Here is a 23804-nt window from a genome sequence, read left to right as displayed (position 1 = left end):
GGAAGGAACCTACAGGTTAGGATAGCACAGTAATTTAGCCTGCCACTGTAAGAGAATCAGTCCTCTTTGTGAAAAATGAATGCATCATGGGGGAAAAGACCAAGTTCTGCTCATCAAAATGTGCTGTGTCCTTTGGGGGGGAGAAACAAGGGAAAAGGATTTCATTGTTTCTGGGGGCAATCCATAACTAATTTAAAAAGGATTATTTATAACAAACTTGGTTTTTCACCTAGAGAACAGTCGGTATCCCCAAAAGGATGATTAATTCTTGCCTTCCCTGAGCCTGGATAGCTTTCAGGCTCACTGGGGATCTGGCTGAGGAGAACTCTTAGGCACTGTCTTAAGCCTATTCTGTTCAGCAGAGTATCTCATTGAGTCTAATTGAATCACTGGGATTTAAAGCTAAGTAAGTGCTTCAGGCTTGTCTTGAAGTTGGGCTCCATTGGGGGGAGGACTGTGTGATATCTGTGCAGCAAAGTCCCATATTTTATTGATGGCAACCATTTTTGTGGTGTATATTAGCTGCATTGCTGTGTAGGTCACAATGAGAGAAATAATAGTCTTTTATAGCACTTCATGATTTTCCACGTATTCAGAAACAGCAAATGCTTTCTATAGCTCATCAATGCATGTTATTTGTTATTGTATTACGTAGTGACTGGAAAACAGAAGCAGGAAAGCTGAGGAGTCTCCTCAAAGTTGCAAAACAAGCGCTAGAATAATGGTTGAATAAACTAATGCAGACTGCTCAGAACTGAAATGTTGCATTTCTGCTGTACAAGAGGCTAATAGGCATGGTTCTGTGAGCAGTGTCACCAGAGAGCAGCTGTATACTTTGTTTTCTAATTCCCAGTGCTCTTAGTACCAGGTTGATATCACAGAAGTTGCTATAATCTATGTGGCATATTGTGAAGCTTGGTGTTAGCTCAGGTCCTAAAAGGATACCACTTCTTCAAAGTGATACAAATAGAAATGCAGCCTTGCAATGCAGTTAGGGTTATCTGTTGTTACTGTTAAGCCAAACAAGAATTAATAAGTGGCTTGTGTATTTAAAGAAGCAGTTATACTTGTTTGGTGGTGTTAAGTCTTTTTATTTTTTCCTTCCAAAGACACCTGGAAGTGTCTTTGAATTTGAGAGTCTTTTTACCATCCACCACCCAGTGCCATGCAGAGGAACTCTGTCTAAGGACAGGCATCTGCAAAGGGCCTTGTAGGAAACCCTTGGTGAGAGTGCTGGTTGTAACTGAGTGACATTTTACTACAGATTCTGTTTTGAAAGATCATCTTTGTGACAGCCCTATTTCTGTGCAGGCTTTTCCCCACTGTTCATACACACATCAAACTGCAATAATGGTATGTCACTGTGCAGATACCAGAAGACCATGAGGAGACCGGTATCTTAAGTAGGTCAGTGTCTGTCCTTAGATAATCTTAGAGATAAAAAGCAGGAGAGTTGAGTTTTAAAGTCAGCATTTTAATATTCTCATACTTCAGAAGGGAATTTCATTCTTTTTACCATATGGAGTGCTACTGATAGCCTTAAAAAGGAAGCTTTGAGGAACTCAAGCTGCTGCCTAAAATCCATGAATGGATTGCTCTTAAGGTAGCCCAGAGGACTGTTTGTTGAGTGCTGCTACAGGTAAACAGCACTCGTAAGATAGAATTTCCACGCTCTTTGGATAAAGCCCTTGCTTTTTTTGCTAGCTTCAGCATTATTCTTTGCACGGCCTTGAGGACTCACGGTGAATCATTTGACACTTATAATTCATTGTTTTCAGTTGGATTGTGATCAGACATCAAGTGAGATGAATTAGATGGCTGCTTGGAGTACTCTTAGGAGCTCCTGAATTTCTAGTTTCTTCTATATTATAAAGAAGAAGGGGAAAAAAAAGACACCTTTGAGCTGGTATCTGGATCTCTTTCTGTACAAAATGTTGAAGGCATGTATCGAACAAAAGGATTTTTACCGCTTTTCTGACTGAAATGATTTCTGTGTTATATAGGCTTGAAGATGTTAAATGTGAGAAACAGTTGTTTATGTCCAACCCTTCATTAAGAAGATTTGAAGGGTGAATTAATTATCTTGAAATAAGAGAAGCTGTGGATGCCTCATTGCTAGAGGTGTTCAAAGCCAGCTTGATGGGGCCTGGGCAACCAAAGTGTGGGTGGCAACCCTGCCCATGCTGAGGGCTTGTGAGTAATTGAGCTTTAAGTGAAATAAGAATCAGTTGTATAAGCTAATGTAGAGGGCTTCATACTGGAGTGGGGAAGATGTAAAGCTGTTCTCAGAACATTTGATTTGTGTTCGCTGTTACTTTATCACCCAATGTAAACTTATTTACATGAAAATTCTGTGCACATTTAGAAACATGGCAGTGTAAAATAACTTCATGCTTCTGCCCTTTGGTTTAACTACCTGTAAGCAGAATAGTTTCACGAAGTCTCATTTCTGTGGTGTAGACCATGCTTCAGAATGTGCTCGGTAGTCACTGTTACAAACTCAAAGCAAGTGACCAAAGGCAAACGTGTGGGTAGAGAAGGTGAAACTTGTTAGCCTGCAGCTGAAAGGCAGTACTACAGCTGGCATGGAGAATATCATGTAGGCTTTGATGCTTTTGTATTGAGAACAGCAACAACTTAATGGTATTGTAGAAATAAGGGCAGTAAAATGCACCTTGTGAGTTTGCAGCTTAGAGCTTGTTATTTCCTAGCCTTTTTATGTGTGTGTATGTATGGGTGACATCAGCTCTGTGTCTGTGGTGTGCCTACTTTACAGATGTTTAGGAAATTAACTAAATACCAGTTTTCTTATTTAAAAATAGTGTGCTTCACCTTTTCTTTTTTAACATTTGGTTTCTGGTGTTGAAATGTTCACATGCTATTTTTGTGTAAATTTCAGAGTTTGATATCTTTACCTAGAACATTTTCTGAACTGTTTTTCTTGTGAATTACCTTAGTCTATCATCCTAGCTAACTAGTTCAGCATGTTAATGGCTGCCTTTAAAGACAGATAGCTACTCTGATTACACTTAGCTTGTTAAAATAGCTTTGAGACAAGTTGGCATTCTGTTGAAGTCAAACCAAAAAAGGAAGAGGGGCTTTTAAAATATGATTCTTCAGATATGATGTGAATGGCAATAGTTGTGAGCAAGCTACAGTGTAGGATTTTGCCTTTGGCTGTTTCCTACACGTGCAGGCATGCAGCTTGCTTCTGTCTCCTGATGGGAGTGCCTCCTCCCTGGGTATACTGCAATTCCCAAAGATCTCAGCCCCATAGCTGTGGCCAGTGACTGCAGTAGCTTTGTTGTCTGTTCCTGGCAGGTTGAGGTTGACTTCAGAGCTTGCAGGCTGCAGACAGGCAGGCTTAGCAACTGGAGGAGACAGGCATTCATCTCTGTGAGAAACACAAAGGATGGGGAGAAAATTACTACTGCTTCTCTCATCACAAGGAGAGTACAAGGACTGAGGGATGTGCCATTGCTGCCTCTTGAGCTTGGTTCTCTGGCACTGTCTTCCCAGAGCAGCTTCTTCCTCAACCAGAAGCCTGTGTGCAGAGCCAGCCCACCTCTGTCCTGTCCTGTGCAGCCATGTGTGGGCTGAGCTTAGTGTTCTGCCATTCAGCATCTGAGACTGAAGGAATTTCCACTGTAAATCCTTCACATTTTAAACTTCAGATCCTGTAATTTAGTTGAAGTCTCAGCAGACTGTTGGGTGACCAGTGAGCCCTGGAGCAACCCTTCTGTGCTCAAGGACCTGAAATGAAACAGCCTTTGGAAACTCATTACGTCAAAATAGGAGCTGCTCTTGGTACTTTCCTGGAGGATTGGTTTTAACCCCTGTTAAATACTTTAAGGATAACAGTGAGATAGCTGAGTGATACTGCAGCATGAGTAGCCATGTTTTGGTTTAAATTTAGAGGAAGCTGGTTATTTACTTCAGTTGAAGGTAGAATTGAATTGAATGTATTTTGCTGTGATCTCTGCTTTGCAGCATCCTCATAGCAAGGCGTTTCCCAGAAGCTTCTTTCTGACTTAGAATAAAAAGTCAAAATATTCTGTGGCTTGCAGCAGAGACATGGAGTCTTGCCAGCAGGATCTGCAGCTAAGCATCCCTTAGCTCAAGTCTGGTTTCCCAGCAGTTCTGCATTCAGGTCAAGCTCAGGGAGGGAATCATCAATAAGGGAGGCTGCAGAATTTGTTTTTCTTGTTTTCTTTAATTCAGTAACTGTTACCCTTCAGGTAATGACTGCAATTTCCATTTCAGAAAGACTTGGTGTCAGTACTGAGGTCCTCTATTTGACTGAGGCAGCAAAACATGTAATAGCTGTTATAACTCCGTGCAATGACCTGTCCTGCATAAAGCAGCTCTGGCACAGCAGATTCAGGCTTAACTCATTAAATGAATACCTCAGTTTTGCTCAGAAAGTGCTCTAGGTTTGTTATGTGGAGAAGGGAAAGTGACATTATTCTCATAGAAAAATGGGATTTTTTTCCCTGTTTTATTTCTTGTTCTTGTTCTGCTTTATTTTTGCTTCTTTTTTTTTTCTTTTTTTCTTTTCCTTATTTCTGAAGTAAAAAACGTAATCCAGACTTCCCAGTTGACCCAGTCTGTAAATGCTATCCTAGGTAAATGGGGTGTTTAATAGGCTATTGATCCCATGTCCATGTCTTATTGGAAACTCAAATGAAGAAGGCTGAAGAAAGCATTAATCCTTCATTAATTATTTACTTAAGCTGGCCTTGTAGGCACAAATGGAAGCCTCAGCCTAGTTTGTCTCTCTCAAAATTATTAATTTATGTTCTTTTAAATTGGGAATAAATCCTTTTTGGACTAAGCTAAGAGGACCATACAGTGCAAAACAGATAATGCAGGATTGCTCCTAGCTGGCATAAAAAAAGGGAAAATACTAGTTTTCTTTTATCTAAAACTTCATCAGTTTATATGTAAGCATTCATTAAGGTAATTAAGACTTATGAACAACGGACTGTAAGCTGGTCTGGGTCTGTCACTGTAATTCAAGGCTGAAGAATCTCAAGCTGGTCAACACTGCTGATTTCTAGCTCGGGGTTTTTGGCTGACAATTTTAATACTCATTTGGTCTTCAGTCAGGAACAGTTTAAATAAACTGCTTGTTAAAGGTGTTAACATTTCTTTAATTCCCTGTTCTGTCCTCACTGATGCCTATAAAGGGTGAACTTTGCCTTGTGTGTGTTGCGTATTATAGAGGAAAAAGCTTGCAAGCAATTCCTTGCAAGGGAACAAGTCAGTAACTCAGATCTTGACCTACAATTCCAATTTGAGGCCAGTCAGACAAGTGACTGACTTGTCAGACAATAATTAGCTTCACTAAAGAGATCAGTCTGGAAATAGCAACTTACAGTATTTGTATTCATTTAAATGGCTGTAAAAGCAGAACATGAAGTCACATTATTAATCTTAAACATATCTTAAAAATATTTTTTTACAATCAATAAAGAGCAAAAGCTTGCCTTTCAAATTAAAAACAGAAAATCTGCATGCTGGCATGAAGAATGTGTTACAGTGTCCTCCACCTGAGTTTGTGAGCAGAATACTCAGGAATAGGTTTCACTCTGCACCACGCAGGTCCTGGGTGGCATTTGTCCAAATCCTCAATCCAGTTCCTCATTTGAGCAACATCAAGAATCTGCTCTTGTACCTTTTCTTTAGTTGGCATCAGGCCCATCTCGGGCTGTCTGGGTCAGAAGTGGAATTTTCCTCTTCTTTTACTTCACTAGCCTTTGCTTCTGATTATCTCTGCCTTGTTTTTTGCTGTATGGACTTTCTTTTCCTTATTGCATAAACTGCATTTCCGTGGTAACAAGCTAATTGTTCTTAGTCTTGTATGGAAGAACAATATCTTCTATTCCAGAAATGGAATTGTATTGCAGCCTTATTAGATGAGGTTCACTCGAGGCAAAGCACTTAGTGAAGTCATATTTAGATGGACTGCTAATTACTATGTTGGATGGCATTGCCAACTGCATTCTGATTATTTCCAAGGGAAATAATTGAAGTAGGCTACCAGAGGAGGTATTTAAAACTTGGCGTTTTAGTGAGGAGTGAGGAGAGGAATTTTCGTTGAAGGTTTTTAGAATGGAGAAAAAAAAGAGAGAGAGAACAGCAACTACTGTGTTAGTTTGGCTGAACTTGCAGCAGAAATGATTGCTTATCTATTTACCTGTTCTTTATGCAGTTGCTTTTCTTAACTCAAATTGGTTTTTATTATCAGTGCTGAGTTGTTTGCAACATTTCTTCACCAAGGCATTTGCAAAGGACAGAACTCAGAGCTGTGGGATAGCTAATAATTTACACATAACTGGAATTTTGTCTCCCTGACTATATTGCACATGCCTCGGTCATTTCTGTCTACTCATATTGTGTCTCATTTGTATGCAGAGTTGTTGCTTCCAGAATTGTTGGGAGCAGAAACAAAGGTGGCCTCTTTTAAGTACTTTCCCTGTGCTAGGTATGTTCTGTAGCAAAACTGTAGTTCTAATACAGCCATTTGCATGCGGAGTCAGGCTACCTTGATCATTTGTTTATGGCTTGGAGTTACTTTCCTTTCTTTCTCTTTGCCTGAACTGTGAAGGGAAATTTTCCTTGTCTTCCCATGCCCCTGGCAGCCTCAGTGGGAAGAGACAGTAGATGTGAATGGCTTAGGTTACTGTTTTATGAAAAGGCTGTATTTTCAAAAATGGTTATCATTTTTTGGTGAGTGTGAAATGTGTTTAGATGAATGTGCATTTTGGTAATGAATGAAATGTTTATGTATAGGAGAAAGTCTTTTTGTGTTGGTTTAAATTATATTCTTTGTTTGACAGTGGCCCATCCTCAAGAGCCCCATCACCCATCTGAAAAGCCTGTCATCCACTGCCATAAGTGTGGAGAGCCATGTAAAGGTGAAGTACTCCGTGTTCAGTCCAGACACTTTCACATCAAATGCTTCACCTGCAAAGGTAAGACCTGGATGTTCATCTGTTAGAAATGAATCAATTTCTGAAAATGAAATTTAAACCAGTTTTGAGAAGTAAAGCTTTCTGCAGTCTCTGAAGTAGCAGATATTCCTCTTGCTCAGTATGAGAATGTATTTGTTTAATGGGGAAGGTAAAGAATGAATGGTGGATGGGCTGAGTCACATGTATAAAGGCAGCAAGATGATCACCACCACACATAACAAAAAATCAGTGTGCAAACATTTACAGTATATTTTAGAAGAAAAATTGTTTTAGACGTTTGATTCGTTGGAAGAGTGGAGATAAATTCACCACTACTGGAAGTCTCAAAATAGCACATTCTGTTTGGAATACTCATGTATTTCTGTAATTACGTACTACTCTTTTTCCAGCCTCCCACTTCCTCTCGCCATCTACTTTTTTCCATCCTGCCACTCCCTGTCAACCTCCACTTCTTTCCTTTTTTCACACACGCTTTTGGCATCCAGCTACCTTTCAGTCTCCAACATTTCAGTCCCTCACCTCTCATCCATAGTCTCCAAAACCCTGTTCACCTTCACTTCAGATTTTTCCCTGACCTCCTTCTCTTTCTTGGCCTACACTTTTCTTAGAATCTCACAGTAAATTTGAGCCATGCCTGGAGTTGTTTGTTTTTGTGTTGTTTTTTTTTTTTCCTGCTCTCCCACTGTCTGTCATTCTCCACTTTTCCACTGTCTTCCACTGCCTCTGCTAGTTTCCCTCTACCACTAGGCCTCCAGTTCTTTTTACAGCCTCCACTTGTTTGGTCTCCAACAACCACAAAGTCTCCCACTAACTTCTCATTCAGTCTATGCCTTATTAGTTGGGCTTGCCAGTAAGCAAACACTGTCTTTTTCTGTGTTTATATGTCTTCCATTTAGAAGAAGAAAAGGATTGTGTCAGGGAATTAGCTCCTGATTCAAAGTTTTACCTCAGTTTCACAGCTTGTTTTTTGTCAGCCTCTCCTATTTAAGTGGATGTACTTTTTGTTTAAACAGTGTGATTGTTTACTCATATTGCATATTGTCTGTCCATATGGTTCATACAAGTGGGACTAAACTAAGCATTTTCTCCTTAGTTTAATGAGCTTTTAATTTGATGTGACTGCTCCTCTACAGGAGGTTAAGTTAGGCTCCCTCAGTTTAAACTTTGTTGTTAGCTGAAGAAAATAACACCAGATACTGAGAGCAATATGCATCATCTGCCTCTACAACTGGTTTATTTCTCCTTCTCCTTTCTGTATAGCTGTTTGTTCTTGAGACTTCAACTCATACATCTACAATGCAGTAGCCTTGAATGAACTTGTATGTGTCTGACTGCTGTTACACCTGCTGAAATTGTTCAACCTTTTACCTCTAGACTTAATCTGACATTTAGTGAAGATGAAGAAAAAAATCTATTTTCTCATAAAGCTGTTGCACTGGTTGTGAAATAGCGTGGTTTCAGTGCTACCATTTATTTTTAGTCTGCTGTGTATGGGATTCCTTTCTTCTTGTTGCTGTCCATGCTCACAAATTTACTTACATGATAGTATTAAACACGTTCGGTATGATCATAGTTGTACTTCCTAAGTTATGTCAGAGGTTTGCTGTGACTGCTTGGCATGTGTATGCCAGCAGTGGTTGTGGCACTGTAGGAACAGGGAGTTAAACCTTCATGCTGACTTGGCCAGATTAGGATGTGATCATGTAATGTGATCAGTCATCAGGCTCTGAAGTTTGGTGCTGTGTCCTGCTCAGCAGCCTGTCTCAGAACAGAGTAAAACTGCTCCCTGACAAAGACAGCAAGGAAAACCTCTACCCATCAGTGTGTTTCCATACCCCCAAGATAAGAGGCAGCTAGCTGTTATTCTATGCCATCGAGAACCAAATGCCTACTGTTTTGTCCTATCTGCCCAGTTAGATTCTATTTGTGGGTTCAGATAAGAGCTGTTGAAAGAACAGAGCTGGTAGTGCTATGACTTGTGCCCTAGAATGCATGCTCCCTGGGACCTCTGATAGGCAAGGAATCTCGAGCAGCCAGCAGCTGACTTGGAGCTGGAGCTAACAAGGGAGTGATGGGCACGGGACGAATGAGGGATGTTTAGGAGTGCAGCTCTAGGAGCACCACATGGAGCAGATTGTGTTTTGCTGTGTTATAGCAAAGTCACTCATCTTGCTGAAGAGCTGTTCTATGTTAGAAATGCAAATTTAGTTGGATTCTGTTTTGTCTCATTATTTATTAATCTCCAGTAGTAAAAAATAGATTTTGTTATCTATTCATCAGAAGTAAACAAAATTGTTAATGGTTACCTGGCAATGGAAGCAACACGTGAAGAGGAAAGAGGCCTAGGTGGGAAGGCTGGAGGGAGATGAGACTGAGTTGTAGACCTCATTGATTTACTTTTTGCCTTTGATAACTGTTAACAGTAATAAGAATTAATTAGTGGCTTATAGCACGATAGAATTGTCGTGGTAGACTTCGAGGTGCATAAATAACTTCTCAGGAAAATGTAAGACTATTCACTTCAATGTCTTCCATATGTAAATGTACCTGGGATTGGGCTGTGAATTCTGATGTACACTAGCAGAGACTTTAATATCTCAGTTTAAATTGTGATTATGTGAATATTCTTTCTTAATCATTGTCAGTTGATTACAGTTCATTTTACCCTTTTGCAAGTACTAGGAGTGAAGATTTTGAGGCTAGCAAAATTGGTATCATAAGACTTAATAAGCCTGTGATTCATCTTTTGGATTAGAAGGAAATTCTAGTCTGAGTACAGCCAACTGCTTAGTAGAACAAGCTTTAAGCCTTGTTTATAACAAGATAAATGTTTACAGGCACATGTAGAAATACATTGCATTATCTTAACAACAATATAATATTAGGAACCTTTCAAATAATGGGCAGTGTCCCTATTTTTGATGTTGCATATAAATTGGAAAACACAGATGCCGTGTGGTAGAATCCAAACAAACACACCACCTTGTAAATGAGCAGTCCTGACTTATGAATATGGTTTTCTATTCCCCACTAAGTGACATAAATGTCTACAATTTGATTAGGCTGTGCCAACAGGAAATATTTCACTTTATGTGGATATATATGCAGTAACCGTATCAGAGCAATTATCAGCTAATACTATTGCTAATTATGAGACAAAGCTGAGTTTTGGCATTCATGAAGCATTCCCCAAAGCCAGGTCTCCGATGGAAAGCAACTTGTAGCTTCTCTTAGCACGTTGTTATTAATTAGCATGAAGTAGTTTCTTAGTTACAGAACAAATGCACCATCTGTCCTCTAAGTTAGATGTCTTTCAAGATTATTTAGGAAAATCTACATCAATATGTACTTTCGGTGTCCTTTGATATATTTCAGTTCTAGACACATCTGTTTTGTCTGTGTGATGACTTTTGCAAGGCTACATCATCTGTAGTTGAAAGAGATTAATGGGGAAGGAGGAGAGTTTTTGAGTTTGCATGTAGGGATGCTCTGTAATCTTTGACTTTGAACTGGATGTTCCTCCCTTGAAGGATTGGGAAGAAGCTAGGGTCATGTAAGCAGACAGTATATCAACAAGCTGGAATGTGTTCTAAATCATTAGTTCTCTGACCTTTGATCTGTTGTCAGATTCCTTCTGTGGCACCAGGAGGAGGCTGCAGACTGACTGCTGGGTTGTTAGTGCTATTAATAGGTCAGCATCAGTGCGTGGAAAGTTTAAATACGAGGATATTCTTGTCATGCACTGTATGAAAAAGCATCTGCATTTCCACAGATACTTATCAAATATAGTACTGAACTGTGGGCAGGTTGATGTGACTGGTTGATAGAAAGCACTCCCTCCAGAATACCAGGAAATTACACAAGGTGCCTTGAAGCTCCAAATCACTGAACCAAAAAGCTTACCTTATATAAAACCTCCTCCACTGGCTCATAATTCTCTTCCAGTACATTACAGTTCTGCTTGCCCACTTGTGAACTCCATTCTTCAGCTTAGTTATTAAAGCAGCCTTTAATGTTATTAAGCCTTTTTGACTGTTTTTGTTGGTCTTTTTTTTTTTTCCTTTTTCTTTTTTGTGTGTCTTTCTTGAGTGTCTGCCTTTAGACAAAGGGCATTTCTGAACATTAGAACAGAAAACACTGGTAAATATGAGCTTGAAATGCTCTTGCAGCAAATACAAACAGAACAGCAATGCTACTACATTTGGTTTTATATAGTTATGAGTTTAGGAATCTGACTCATGATCCTGAACTGCTACTCTGCATCCTTTTTGTAGTATAAAGTTCCATGCAAGAGAATGAGTAGCAGTGATCTTCATTTTCTTGGACCTGAGGTCCCTTTCAGCAAACAAACATATGACAAGAAGTGAAATTAATTACACAGCTTGGCTGATATTGATGAGTGCTGACAGATGCCATGTCAGATTTTAATGAGCTACCAGATCCCTTTGAAAATAGAAGGCCAACAGGATGCTTTACAGGTGCTTGGTGAGTGGGGCATAGCATCCTTCTGAGAAATTGGACACCTACTTGGCTTTGTTGTCAGTGTGTCCTTCATAGAATATTCCAAGTTGTAAGAAACCCACAAGGATCATGGAATTCATTTGCCTGGCTTGTTGTATATAGTTAGGTTTTCTTTTGTTGTATTTTTACATTTTTGTTTTGCTTATTTTTTGAGGAATCTCTCATTTAAGTAAGTAGACTCAGGCAATTCAAGGCTAAACTTTGGCATTTTTCCACTGTGTTTTCTTCAAGGTTCATTTCCTGCAGACCCAGAAATGACTTTGATCTCTACCTTGTGCTTAGTTTAATCTGAAAGGTGTTTAAAATGGTTGAACGATTCTTGCCATTGTTTCCATCCTGGTGCACAAAATATTGTTGCCTCAGTTGGGAAACTGTCACATTGCTACATTACACATGGTTGTTGCTTACTTGCTGCTGAGGTTGGGTGCTATCTACATTGCCTTTTGGATTGCCAGAAAGACAGGAAAGATTCTGCTGTGCAGGATTGTTGTTTGTAATCTTCAGTGTTAAGGAGAAAAACAAGGAGTACTGACCGAGTCGGACTTAGGGCATAACGCTGTTTTGATTAGGAAGTAGGTTAAATTAAAACTGACTTAATCTGAAATGCTGTTATGGCTGGTGGTTTCTCTTGAGTGAATACTTACATTAAGTGCTTGGATGTTTTACTCAGGTACTCTGCTGAGAGATATTTACATCATAATGGTGGCAGTAAAGTAGTGCAGGCTGGTTGGGTCAAGATTTTTGAAGGGAACAGGAGGAGGGGCCTGGTTGGAGGCTAGGGGATGCTCGTCATGGGGTCCTACACCAAATAGGGAAGGAGCAATAAATGCTTTTTCATCTTTTGCTTACAAAGTATTTTGTCTGCTTCTTCCAGACAAGCTAGTGACTAGAAAATGAAATAGATTTTAATGTCACCTCCATTTGTTTTATGTAGGTAAACTCTTCTCACTTTTCAGGATTGTTTCTAAAGACAATCTGATTAAATAAGAAGCGATTCCAGAACAACTGAGAGCACTGGCACTAGTTCCAAATAGGTTGGATCGAAAACGTATCTGTCATCAGTGTATGGCAAAGAAAATCTTCCATAGCAGGAGCATTACAAGAAGTTATCATGGTCTCTGTTACAGGTTTTGCAGAAAGCTGTATGCAGTTTCCTGATAGTGCTGAGAATCGTGTTGAGGCACTAGCATTGCAGACAGACAACTGAGATTGACTGTTCTCTTCTGGTGTTATGCTGATATGTATTTGGATGTGTGTTCATTCCTTAAATGACTTATGCAACCAAAGACTTTGCCATCTAGAAAAGTGCTGATTAGAGGAATGGAACAAAGGCAGGCAAACACTTATTTCATTTGAAATGGGGAAACTTGAAATTTTAATGAACATGAACCTTGCCTTCATCAATACAGGATTTATTAAACTCTTAGGCAAAAGCAAACAAAGAAAGCAAACAAACATAGAAAAACACACACACACACACACACAAAAACATAAGCCAAACAACAGCCACTACCAAAACCAAATACCAGAAAACACTGAAACAGACTTTTCTGTGTATTTGTTTAGATATAAATGATGAACTGATGTGTTGCCAAATTCCTATCTTCAAACACCTCATTACTTCATAAGAATTAAAGAATATGTATTTACCTGCATAACTACAACCCCATTGTTCTGTGAAGCCAAGAAATATGAGAAAGGAAAAAAAAAAAAACCAAAAAAAAAAAACCAGCAGGAAATTAAATTTGCACCTTATTTAATGCATGATGGCAAAGCAGATCATTAGACTTTTCATAATGAATCACATTAATTTCCGCAGATTGAGTGCCTATGCTCATGCAGTCTCCCTGTGTGGTTTTGTTTCTTCAGATATTAAACAATTTTTACTTAACGTCAACATGAAATAATTGTACAAAGGACCCATTTTTCAACTGTCTGATAATAACCCCATAGAAATCCTACATAGTACTCAGTAGGATCAAATCCTACTTCTGTTTGTTTTGAAATATTGTAATGTCCCCATTTTCATAATCCCTGTTAACTCTTAGAAGCGATTCAACTTAAGAATGATCCTGGTCATTGAGGATTGTGGGCAATTATTTTGCTCTTAAGCAGTATGCTTTGTCTTGAATGCCCAGTCTTTGAGAGCTGACAAGCGGCACTGACATCTCCAATCCTGTGCTCCAGAGTTGCAAAATAGCAGCTCTGCTGTGGTTCAAGAAGGAAAACCTTTGTCAGTCTGTATTCTCTGTATAGAGTGCATCAGAAGCGTGTTCTAGCACATTCCATTCACAAGATATGCCGAACCACGTGTTCAGAATGTTGAATCCTTTGATAATAGACTCCAGAAGAAGGGCTGGTTTCCTCTAGGAGCTGCTGAAGACGATTTTTCTGTTATTTCTTTAACCAAAAATGCTAGATTGTTTTTCTTTCCCCTCTTCTTGTGATACTTCAAGGAATAGAGCTGCTCCCCAGCATCTTCTGTTTCCAAAGACAGATTCTGGACAAGTAAAACGGAATTCCTTTCTTCATATTAAGCAGTGTCTTCAAGAAATGGTTTTTTTCAACTTTTGGCTGGTAGAATAATTGTATGTGATAGATGCTCACAGAATGCCTTTTGTTTTTTACCTTCTCAAGCATGGCTTATTAATCGTTATTGGTTTCATTAATGGGTTGTTTTGAAGGATTCTTTTTTCATTAGCATAGGGGGAAAAAAAAAAGAACAAACCCAAAGGAGAATATAATGTGGTGTTTCCTATTAACTGTCACTTAGCTCAGCCAATATTTTTAATCTTTAGTAGATTTGTGATCAGAATCATTAATACTGCACAGTTGCAAAAAGGAAGGAAAAAAAGAAGCTGATCTCTTCCTTGTTTGTATACTAAATTGTGCACCAGGCATGGATACAGTCATGCTTAGCTTTTCTGATTCAATCTCTTGAAAGCAGCCAGTTGGAACAGCGTTTTTCTGACCACAAATGTTAACAGTCTGGGTGACCCTTGTTTGGTCCATGTAGCTTAAATCTGATTAGTGATAGAATCACATGTGCTAAATTGTCTGCTAAAATCCATCATAATGTGGAGTTGCCAAGACTTGTCTTTAATTCTTGCAGATCTGTGTGTGCTTCCTGTAGTGAGGACACCAAAGATGATGAATCTGCTGGTGGTTCACATAATAAGCAGCTTTACTTGTGTCTGAATTCATAGCTTGCCAGTATGAGAGAATTTAACTCATTTGGAGAGAATGACAAAAAGAATAAGGGATTGAGTGGAAAGGAGACTTCACAGGGAAAAGGGTGATAGTAGGAGCATCTTTTAGAAACAGTTGTTAGTGCCTTATTTAGACTTTCCAAACAGTTTTATCCCCTATTGTCGTCACTTGGCATTGTGGCTGAGCAAAAGGGATGAAGTTTGATACTTATTAGTGCATGAACCCTTTTATTCATAGTCTATAGTGGGTTTGATTTTTTTTTAAATAAATGATGCATCTGCGTTTGTATGACATTGGAGATGGGAAGCTGGAACAGAAGTGGCACTGAATGTTACTTTCAATTATCCCTCCTTACGAAACCAATTGTCTGGGCAGGTAAAGTTAGCTATGATGACTGAGGGATTTTTCAGAAGGTGACTCACTGGTAGAACTGAGAACCACAGCAAAGAGCCAGAAAGTTGCTAGATGAAGCTTCTGAGGCAAATCTACTGCACAATGAGTGCCTTAACTTGGAGCTGGATCATTTGTAGACTTAAAACTGCAAGCTAAAATGCAAACTGAAGGAGGATATGAAGAAACTTTTGTGTAGACATGTGAGTGTTCCATAGCCCTTTATGAAATCTAGCACATTCTGAAGCATATAGTATTAAGCACTCCATGACAGTACTCCAAATCACACGTTCTAACCACAGGTTTCAGCAGTCTGAATGCTAATAGCTAACAGCTTTTAAGCATTAAAGTACATATTCTCAATTTCTCCACGGTTAAACTGTAAGAATCCACCTAAGGTATCTTGGAGAAGCAAATCTTAGCCTAAGTGTACTTAGGCTTTACTTCTAGACCTCTAGTGGAAAATGTCTAGATGGTCCCCAAATCAGGATTAACCAAAGATGAAGTAGGGATGTGGAATTGAAGTTGTATTGTTTTCTGCCTAATGGTTAAGTAAAAATGTAATGTTGACTTGAAAAGAGTATTTTAGACAAAATGGAGGTCAACAGAAAAAAAAGGGAAGAAGATAAGTTGTTTTGTTTTTTTCCAGGTCTGGACCTGAAAATCATCTTAGAGCATTTTTGTAGCTTTATAAAAGAGCTTTAACAACAGTTCTCTGTAATTCTCCAAAGACGCTGATAATTGAGTTTTGTCTGCTTGTGGATTTAATGCCACCGTGAAATGTAATTGGTTTGCACATAAAATATTAACACTGTTCTATGAAGAAATGTGAAACCAGAAGAATGCCAGTGCTGCTACTGCTTCAATTCTAACTTGCATCTTACTGTGTACTTTTCATTAGTATCCTATTAGTTATTGTTACAATAACATTCATTAGATCTCTAGGGCTTGGCAACAGACTGACGCAGATAATATACAGTCCCTGTCCCGAACACCTTGCAATTCTAATTTTCAAGGCAGTTAGCTAATGTGATATTAGCCCATTATAACAAGGGAGGGAATGAATCTTGTACATAACATACTTGGCATTTGTGGAAAGAAATGAATTGGAACTTGTTTCCCTGATCCTCTTTCTGAATTTCATGTTTACATTTTTCAAGAATTCTCAATAACTGCTTATTTACTTATCCCTTAATAATCAGAATTTGTTTGATCTGAGTGTTCTCAAGTGTTATGAAGAGGGTTATTATGGAATTACTTGCAGCATAAGGCTTAAGTTGACGTTCTAGACTATTGTGAACAGCAGTTTCTGTTACTCGATTCCAGAGACAAAGCAATATACAAAGAAGTGATAGGAGTGGCTGAAACCAAAAATACTGGGAGCTGCTGTATATAGGTTTTTTAAGAAGTCAGGTAGCAATTTATATTTATGCTTTCTCATAGAATTGCATAAAGGAAGACTTTTAAAATCCCACGTGAAACAAGTAGTCCAGTGTTGTTGATGCTACTGCAGGATGTTGGATTCAGGTTTAAGTCCTTGACTTATCTCACATTAAAGCAGATTTGTGAAATTCAGTCTCCCATCTCCCATGTCACTTTCTCTTCAGAGGAGTTGGCTGTTCTAGAATGGGTCGCTTTCTGTCCTGCATGCTGGCCAAAAATGCTAGTGTAGCACTATGGATAACTTTTTAGAGCAGAACAGGTATCTTCTTGACTCTGGTGAATAATTTAATACTCAGATTGACTCCGAGTCAAAGAGATCCTTGACAGTCCTTCATCCTATAGCTATTCTATATTCAAATTATTTTATCCAGCCCATAAAGTACCAGAAAATGTAGTGTGTAAATAACCAACATGAGAGCAGTGTAGATTAGACACTTAAAGGTAACAGTAGTTCTTGGGAAATTAATTTGTCCAAAATACACGTGGTTAATATTCTTTATTCACGTTTAGTGTCTGCAAGATCCAATAGATTCTCGTATGACTTGGCTGCTTGCATCGTAAATTATATGTAGTAGAGATATGACAAGATTTTTGATGTCTTTTTTCTCTATTTCAGCCTTCTCCCAGTAATTAGGTGAAAATAAACAATGAAAAATTATCCTGAACATTTCAGATGCACTTTCTGAAGCGTTGATGGTAGAGCAGCTAAATACTATCTGGGGAATGGAGGAGTTAAACTAAACCACACAATGTCTCTGAAATATTCATTGTTTCAAAAAGAAGCAGCTGCATGAAAGCTTATTAAAATAAAGCACTTGCTTGCGGGGAGAAATGTGTGGTAGTGTATAAAACAGTAAAATCTAATTTATTTAAGGAAACATATCTTCCGCTCCTCACCAGTCCCTGAAGTGAAAGCAAGATTGTGCCACACAAACTACATTTTCCTTTAGCAAGTGAATGGAAATGGGGCAGAACCAGCTGTGCTGTTGGCATATTTATTTTGTAAATTCCTGAAGGTGAACTGCTGTATTTTTCCTTTTGGAGATCAAAGCCATTATACTCCTCTGTTAAGGACCTTGCAGATTGCAAGGCTGAAAGTTTCTAAGTTTGCCCTGCACTGGTTGTCTCACATGTAAATTCATTGTTCTTCCAGTTTAGCATAAATTCACAGTAATATGAACATGGGATAGGGGGAAGAAATGTTTTGTAATGCTCCTCATCTTCCTCTCCTGCTTTATAATGTAATCCAACACAAGCTTTAGCACATCGGATTGCTATCAGCTAAAGTATTTGAGCCAGAAAACTAGTTGGAAAGTTTGGTTCTGCTCTGTTGACCATAGTACGGTATTGCAGACCAGACCAGTGAGCACGTAGGGTCACCTTGTTTGTGATTTGGGCTGAAAATGGATGCTCGATTCTGAAACAAAAAGTAGATAAAGGTAGGTAGTGTGTCCTTACCTCCTTCCTGATACTATTCCAGGAGCCCATATCAGAAAGAATTGTGCAGATTTGCTTTGGTGGCCTAAAATCAGTGAATGCTTCTGTGAGAATTTCCCGTTTGACTGGGTGCTACGTGGAATTTTTCTTTCAAAGCAATTTTTTATTTTTTTTATTTTTTTAATGACCATGTAATTTATGTTGTTTTTACAACACCATATAGTGCTAAGTAACTAACTGTACCTGTTACGTCTGTGTAGTTGTGGTCTCTTATATTGTTGCTGTTGGGATTGATGTTACTACAGTGTTTTCTCTCAAACATTGTGATAAACTGTAGAGCTTGTATCTACCAGTGCTACCTATGAGTTAGAGGGACTGTCTGCATAGTATGATAAAGAGCTCTCCAAGCTAGCTCCAAAATAAATAGGGTCATTCACAGTTTGCAGTGTGGCATCGTGCAGAGATTTAGGTGGAGTAACTGAGCAGTGTGCTGACCCTGAACAAAGCCCCTGAACACAAATTCAGCTGCAGCTTGTTACTGTCACAGTAAAACTGCTTGGGGATTTTGATGCAGTGCACACCTTTTGTGGGAAGTAGTTTGCTGGATGTTGTACTCAGGGGCTTAACCTCTTCCCTTGCTCAAGCATTCCTGCAAACACTTCAAGTTGTTGAAGGGAAACTCTCACAGGGTCCAGTGGTGTGTAAAAGATGGGCCAAAATGAGAGAGCTCTGCACATATTGAAAATGTGTTCAGGAATGCTGGAGAGAGCTCAAATGGGAGCATCACCACATCATAAGGTTTGTACTAAGCCAACCATCTCTTCTGTCTGGAGCTGAACAATTATACTAGAGAGACTTCTCTGCTCACTTTGTACTGTCTTCTGTCCTCAAGCTCTGCATTATAAAGGTCTGAAAAAACAAAAATTCTGTAGAGCATCCTGTTCCTAGCACTGTAGATTGGTGATGAACAGGTGTGAATGCAATGCAGAACATATTTTTGAAGGCAGGCATTGTTTCTCTTCCCTAAGAATGTCTCCCCATCTACCACTAACTTGATATGACATAATTGTATTTCAGCTGCCTCCAGTGTCTTTCCTGAGTTACAATATTGCGTGTATTGCATACCCTGTAATTCAGTGGGGTAGATCTGAGGATGTTGCTTTCTGCAGTAAGTCAGTGGCAGTTGTTTTAGGTCTGGTAGGTCTTCATGCTGAAGTGTCCTAAGGCTCACATGCTCAGAGAACAATCTTTCCACCTTAAGTAATAATGTTAGAAATGAGATCAGGAAGACAAAGAATGCTATGGGCAATCAGTAAGAGACATGAGCCTCAAGTTTGTGTTGAGAGATTTCTTTTAAAGTGCTGTCTGTCCTCTGTAACTCCACATTTTAAAGAAAGTTCAACAGAAATAGTTCTTACTGACCAGAAAATATAGAAACGGTTATTTAAGAGCTACTGTTTTGTACTATATCGTATCTTATATTTAATAGCATGAAATCATATCTCAAGGTCCATTTTTTCCACGTGATTCTGCAGACATGATTAATAAGATGATACAAGATAACTGAGGTCTTGATGAGGCCTGAGCACATTGAAGTTGTGACTGTGTAGGTTTCTCCAAATAAATTTTTGATTACAAGGTCTCTTGTAGCCAGAGAATACCAATCATCTCCTGTGTTGTCAAGGTATGTTGTACGGTAGGTGAAGGCAAGAATCCAATATAAAGAAGCAGGGCCACCAGGATAATCTCATTTGTTGGCAGCACGGACTGTTTCTGACATCTTTTGTAGATATATTTTTCCAATATGTTGTGTTTTTCTTCCAGTGTGTGGCTGTGACTTGGCACAAGGAGGCTTTTTCATTAAGAATGGGGAATACCTTTGCACCTTGGATTACCAGCGCATGTATGGTACCCGCTGCAACGGGTGTGGGGAGTTTGTTGAAGGAGAAGTAGTGACAGCTCTGGGAAAAACTTACCATCCAAACTGCTTCGCCTGTACAGTTTGCAAGTAAGTAATCTCTTTCAGCCTATGTGACCTGAACCCAGTACAACATCAGGGACAAAGGCATCACCATGAGGCAGAAGTTGCAAGATCTTATTAGGAAAGATTTGTTTGCTCTGTCTTCAAAATACTGTTCATTTATCTGCAGGACATAGCAGATAGAGATACTGTTACATGTAGCTCCCTGTTCTTAGAAGCTTACTCTCACATGTGAAGGAATACTGGGCTTACATTACACATTAAGATATGGGTTTAGTTGTGGAGATGAGCTCAGCTCAGAAATGAGAAAAAGGGTAGAACAAAATCCTGGATAGTATAGTGGAGAAATTATTTTGGCTATAAGTACCATTAAACAATTGAAAACATCAGAGGGCTCATGTACCCAACACACAAATCTGGGACAATGTTGTTTCCCTCAGTTCTTCCTAAGCACTGTATCCTGTATTGTAGGGCAGTCTGTGTTCGGAAGGTAAAGCTACTTATGAAGTACTTGCAGTTGCTGAAGCTTCTCATTTTAGTGAAATGCTCATGAATTTATACACCAAATAAGAGCAGCAATGTCAGCTTTTTGCCTGGCACATGTTTTAAGCACTTGCTGAGTTCATCAGATAATCTCAAACTTCTGTAGTCCATTCAGCCTTTACCTCTCTCCTAACACCATCTGCACAATTAACAGTTGGGGATGTTTCTATAACGTAGATAAGTATTTTAAAACTCTAGGATAAAGAAAGTAGCTAGCACATCATTTTTTGTGAACTGCTACGTCCACAGTTATATGTACTTCATTGCTGAACACAGATTAAACTAATCTACTTTGAGTTCCTTGTCGTAAGACATGTGCTTTGTCTGAGAACTCTGCTGTACTGTTTGCTGTCAACAGCATCATGTTGAGACTACCATAAACGTAGCTGTTGTGTCTAAGAAGATTTCCCTGTCATCTTCTCCTTAGATAAGGTGTGTTTAATGCCTTGTATTTTGGTTTCAGTAAGTTAAGTCTGATCTCTGCTCTGCTTGCAACTGTGGATTGGATTTTTTCCAGTGCCTGACTTTGCCAAGGCCATATCGCAGAAACTCTTTGGCCTGAGTTACTGTAAAATGTTCTTTGCACTGTGAGAAGGCAGCAAGCTCAAGGCATAGGGACTAGAACAACAATTCTGGTGTAATATCTGCTTAAATACATTTTTCTCTTTAACCTAGGCGTCCATTTCCACCAGGTGATCGAGTTACCTTTAATGGAAGGGATTGTCTCTGTCAGCTGTGTGCTCAGCCAATGTCCTCCAGCCCAAAAGAACTGTCTGCCTCAAGCAGTAAGTATGCCATCTTCTTTCTGAATCCTCTTGCTTTTTTGGGCTCATCAGCATTTGATTGAAATCAGCTTGATTCAGTCTTTTAGGTTTTTGATGCATTTATATATATTATATATATATGCATCAAAAACCTAAAAGACATATATATATATATATATATATATAACCTAAAAGATATATATATATATATATATTTATTTTTTTTTTTTTTTTAATTATTTTTTTTTTTAAATTTTTTTGTCCTCCTTTTAGAACTCTGGGCTGCCCCTGATAACCAGCTATTTTTTTTTTAATTTATTTTTTTTTTGTTTTATTTTTGATTCTCAGAAACTGTCTGGTATGACAGCTCAGAGGAGACATTTACTCATTCCAGTAGGAACAAATGACTTTTACACAGAAATTGGATTTTCTGAAGGGCTCATTTTCTTTTATAGGCACTGGAAAAGTATTTCCTCGATGAAATCACAGGTTTCAGAGTTGATAGACTGCAGTTTTCCCATGTATAGTTACACAGGTTTAAGTATTAATAAGAGGACAATGTTAGAGGAAGTTAATTTTCTTCTGGTCTTGAACACTTCAACAATTTAATGAAGTCTAAGAGTTTAGTTAAATTATTCATTTAAGGGAGTATCACCAGGTGTGTCTTTGACAGACTGATCCTGAAGTGAATTTGTAATCAGAAACCAGGAATGGTTGTCAAGAAATCATTCCCAATAAATAAAAGAGAGAGCAGGTTAAGGGTAAGTAGTGATGAAGAAAGTTTTGAAGGGGAATTAACTTGGTTTGCTGCTGCACTGCAATGCTTAAAAGAGATAATTTGCAGATTGCTGGTTCATACAAGGTATTCAGCTCTGCCTGTTCTTCTTTTTTGGATTGTATTCAACACCCTCATCTGTAATGATTTATCTGGTTTTGTTTTATAATGCAAAATGACTGCAGATTTCCTTTGGGATACTTGGTAGTTTACCACCGGTTTTGATTTATTGGAGAGACTTTCTGTGTTTGGTACAGGTACTTGACTTTGAAATCCTAGGACTGCAGAGTGCAATGTAAAGGCAGAGTCGGGTGATGTTTGTGCTCAGTGGATGAGTCAGGTGCATCTCATGTTTTCTAATTTGACTGAGAAAGTGTAATCAGATGCTTAGCAAGATGGAAAATGAAATGTAATTTTTTTATACCGTGCCTTTCTGTCTGATAAGTTATTACATTCTAGATGTCAGCTTAGAGGTGAAAATTCATGGGCCTAATTGGTTAGGGGAGAATTTAGGAACCTGTGGAAAGCCCTAGAAGATATAGTGCAAGGTTCTCATTGCTTTGGAGCAGGGCTCTCCAGAACAAGCAAACGAGATTTGGGTCAGCATGTGTTTGTAATTAAAGTAATACAATTTAAGTGTCCTCCTAGTAGTGTGCTCAGTGGTAAACCAGCTGCTACTGCAGCACCACAAGTTGACATAGATACTGAGAAACCTTCCTTGCTGACAGTGGAGAGTAAATCTTAATTAGTCTGAAGTGTTCCAAATCACTTTCACTTCTCCTGAGTGATACCCATCCATCTTTTTCTGATGCTTTGCCCTTCTTTGAATGGATGTCATGTGTTGCTCAGCTGTTCTGTTTTGTTTTCGTAAGTCCTTTTAGAAGAGAATCTCATTCATACTGAGTATCCATTTTGTGTCCTATATTGCTGTCAGTTTCCCCTGATTGCTTTCAAGTAGATTACTGGAGGCAGCTTACCACAAAACAAAGAAAATTGAAGGTGAGGAAATCCAGCAGACTGGATGTATATTGAGTTTAATTAGTTTTTGTGGTGTAAAAGGAAGCCGGAATGCCTACATTAATGTTGGCGTGCAGTTTTCTCATGTCTGTTACTTCACACAAATTAAAGGCTTGTTGATAGCTTTTCTTGGATGCTTTCAAGGAAAATCAAATGCTTCCAAATATAGGATTCCTTACATGTTTTAAACAGTATCCAAGTGTTTATGCATCATGATGATTACCTGGTTTGTACTGTCTTAAACTCCTTCTGGTTTCCTTTGTAACATGCAGCTACATGCTTACATGCACGTGCTTCTTATGGTCAGAGAAGAGCCAGAGCCAAACTGAAACATATGTAATTGTTGTTACTTATTTATTCAGGGACAAGTAGATGGGCCATGTTACCAACTTATCATAGAATTGTAGAATGGTTTGGGTTAGATGGGACCTTTAAGATCATCTAGCTCCAACCCCCTGCTATAGGCAGGGACAACCTTCCCCTAGACCTGGTTGCTCATGGCCCCCTTCAGCCTGGCTTTGTGAATGCTTCCAGGGAGGGGGCATACACAGCCTCGCTGGGCAACCTGTTCCAGTGGCTCCCCAGGTTATCTCTGATGCTTCTCCACGAGGTCATCAGTGAATTTTCACTAGTTAAACTGGTGAATGAATTGATGTGGGTGTTTGAGGATAAAAATGCCTAGTTTAGGTGGACGTTGATTTTTCAGGAAGCGCCATGCTGGCTTGACTTTCACCTTGAATGCACCA

General features: G+C 38.9%; 1 protein-coding gene across 22 annotated transcripts in view; it reads left to right on the top strand.

The window, feature by feature from the left end:
- ABLIM1 (actin binding LIM protein 1) overlaps positions 1-23804 on the top strand; it is a 166941-nt gene that overhangs the window by 70864 nt on the left and 72273 nt on the right. For all 22 annotated transcript variants that reach the window (XM_015867364.2, XM_015867360.2, XM_015867361.2 and 19 more), the window contains 3 exons: positions 6843-6977; positions 19803-19986; positions 21178-21287. In XM_015867364.2, coding sequence (XP_015722850.1) covers positions 6843-6977; positions 19803-19986; positions 21178-21287 — 429 coding nt within the window. Of the gene's footprint in view, positions 1-6842; positions 6978-19802; positions 19987-21177; positions 21288-23804 lie in introns of those variants that run through there.

This window comes from Coturnix japonica, chromosome 6, assembly GCF_001577835.2.
Source record: "Coturnix japonica isolate 7356 chromosome 6, Coturnix japonica 2.1, whole genome shotgun sequence".
In the NCBI taxonomy this organism is placed as follows: Eukaryota; Metazoa; Chordata; class Aves; order Galliformes; family Phasianidae; genus Coturnix; species Coturnix japonica.
Note: the sequence above shows the minus strand (reverse complement) of the source record. Positions and strands in the feature narration are given on the sequence as shown.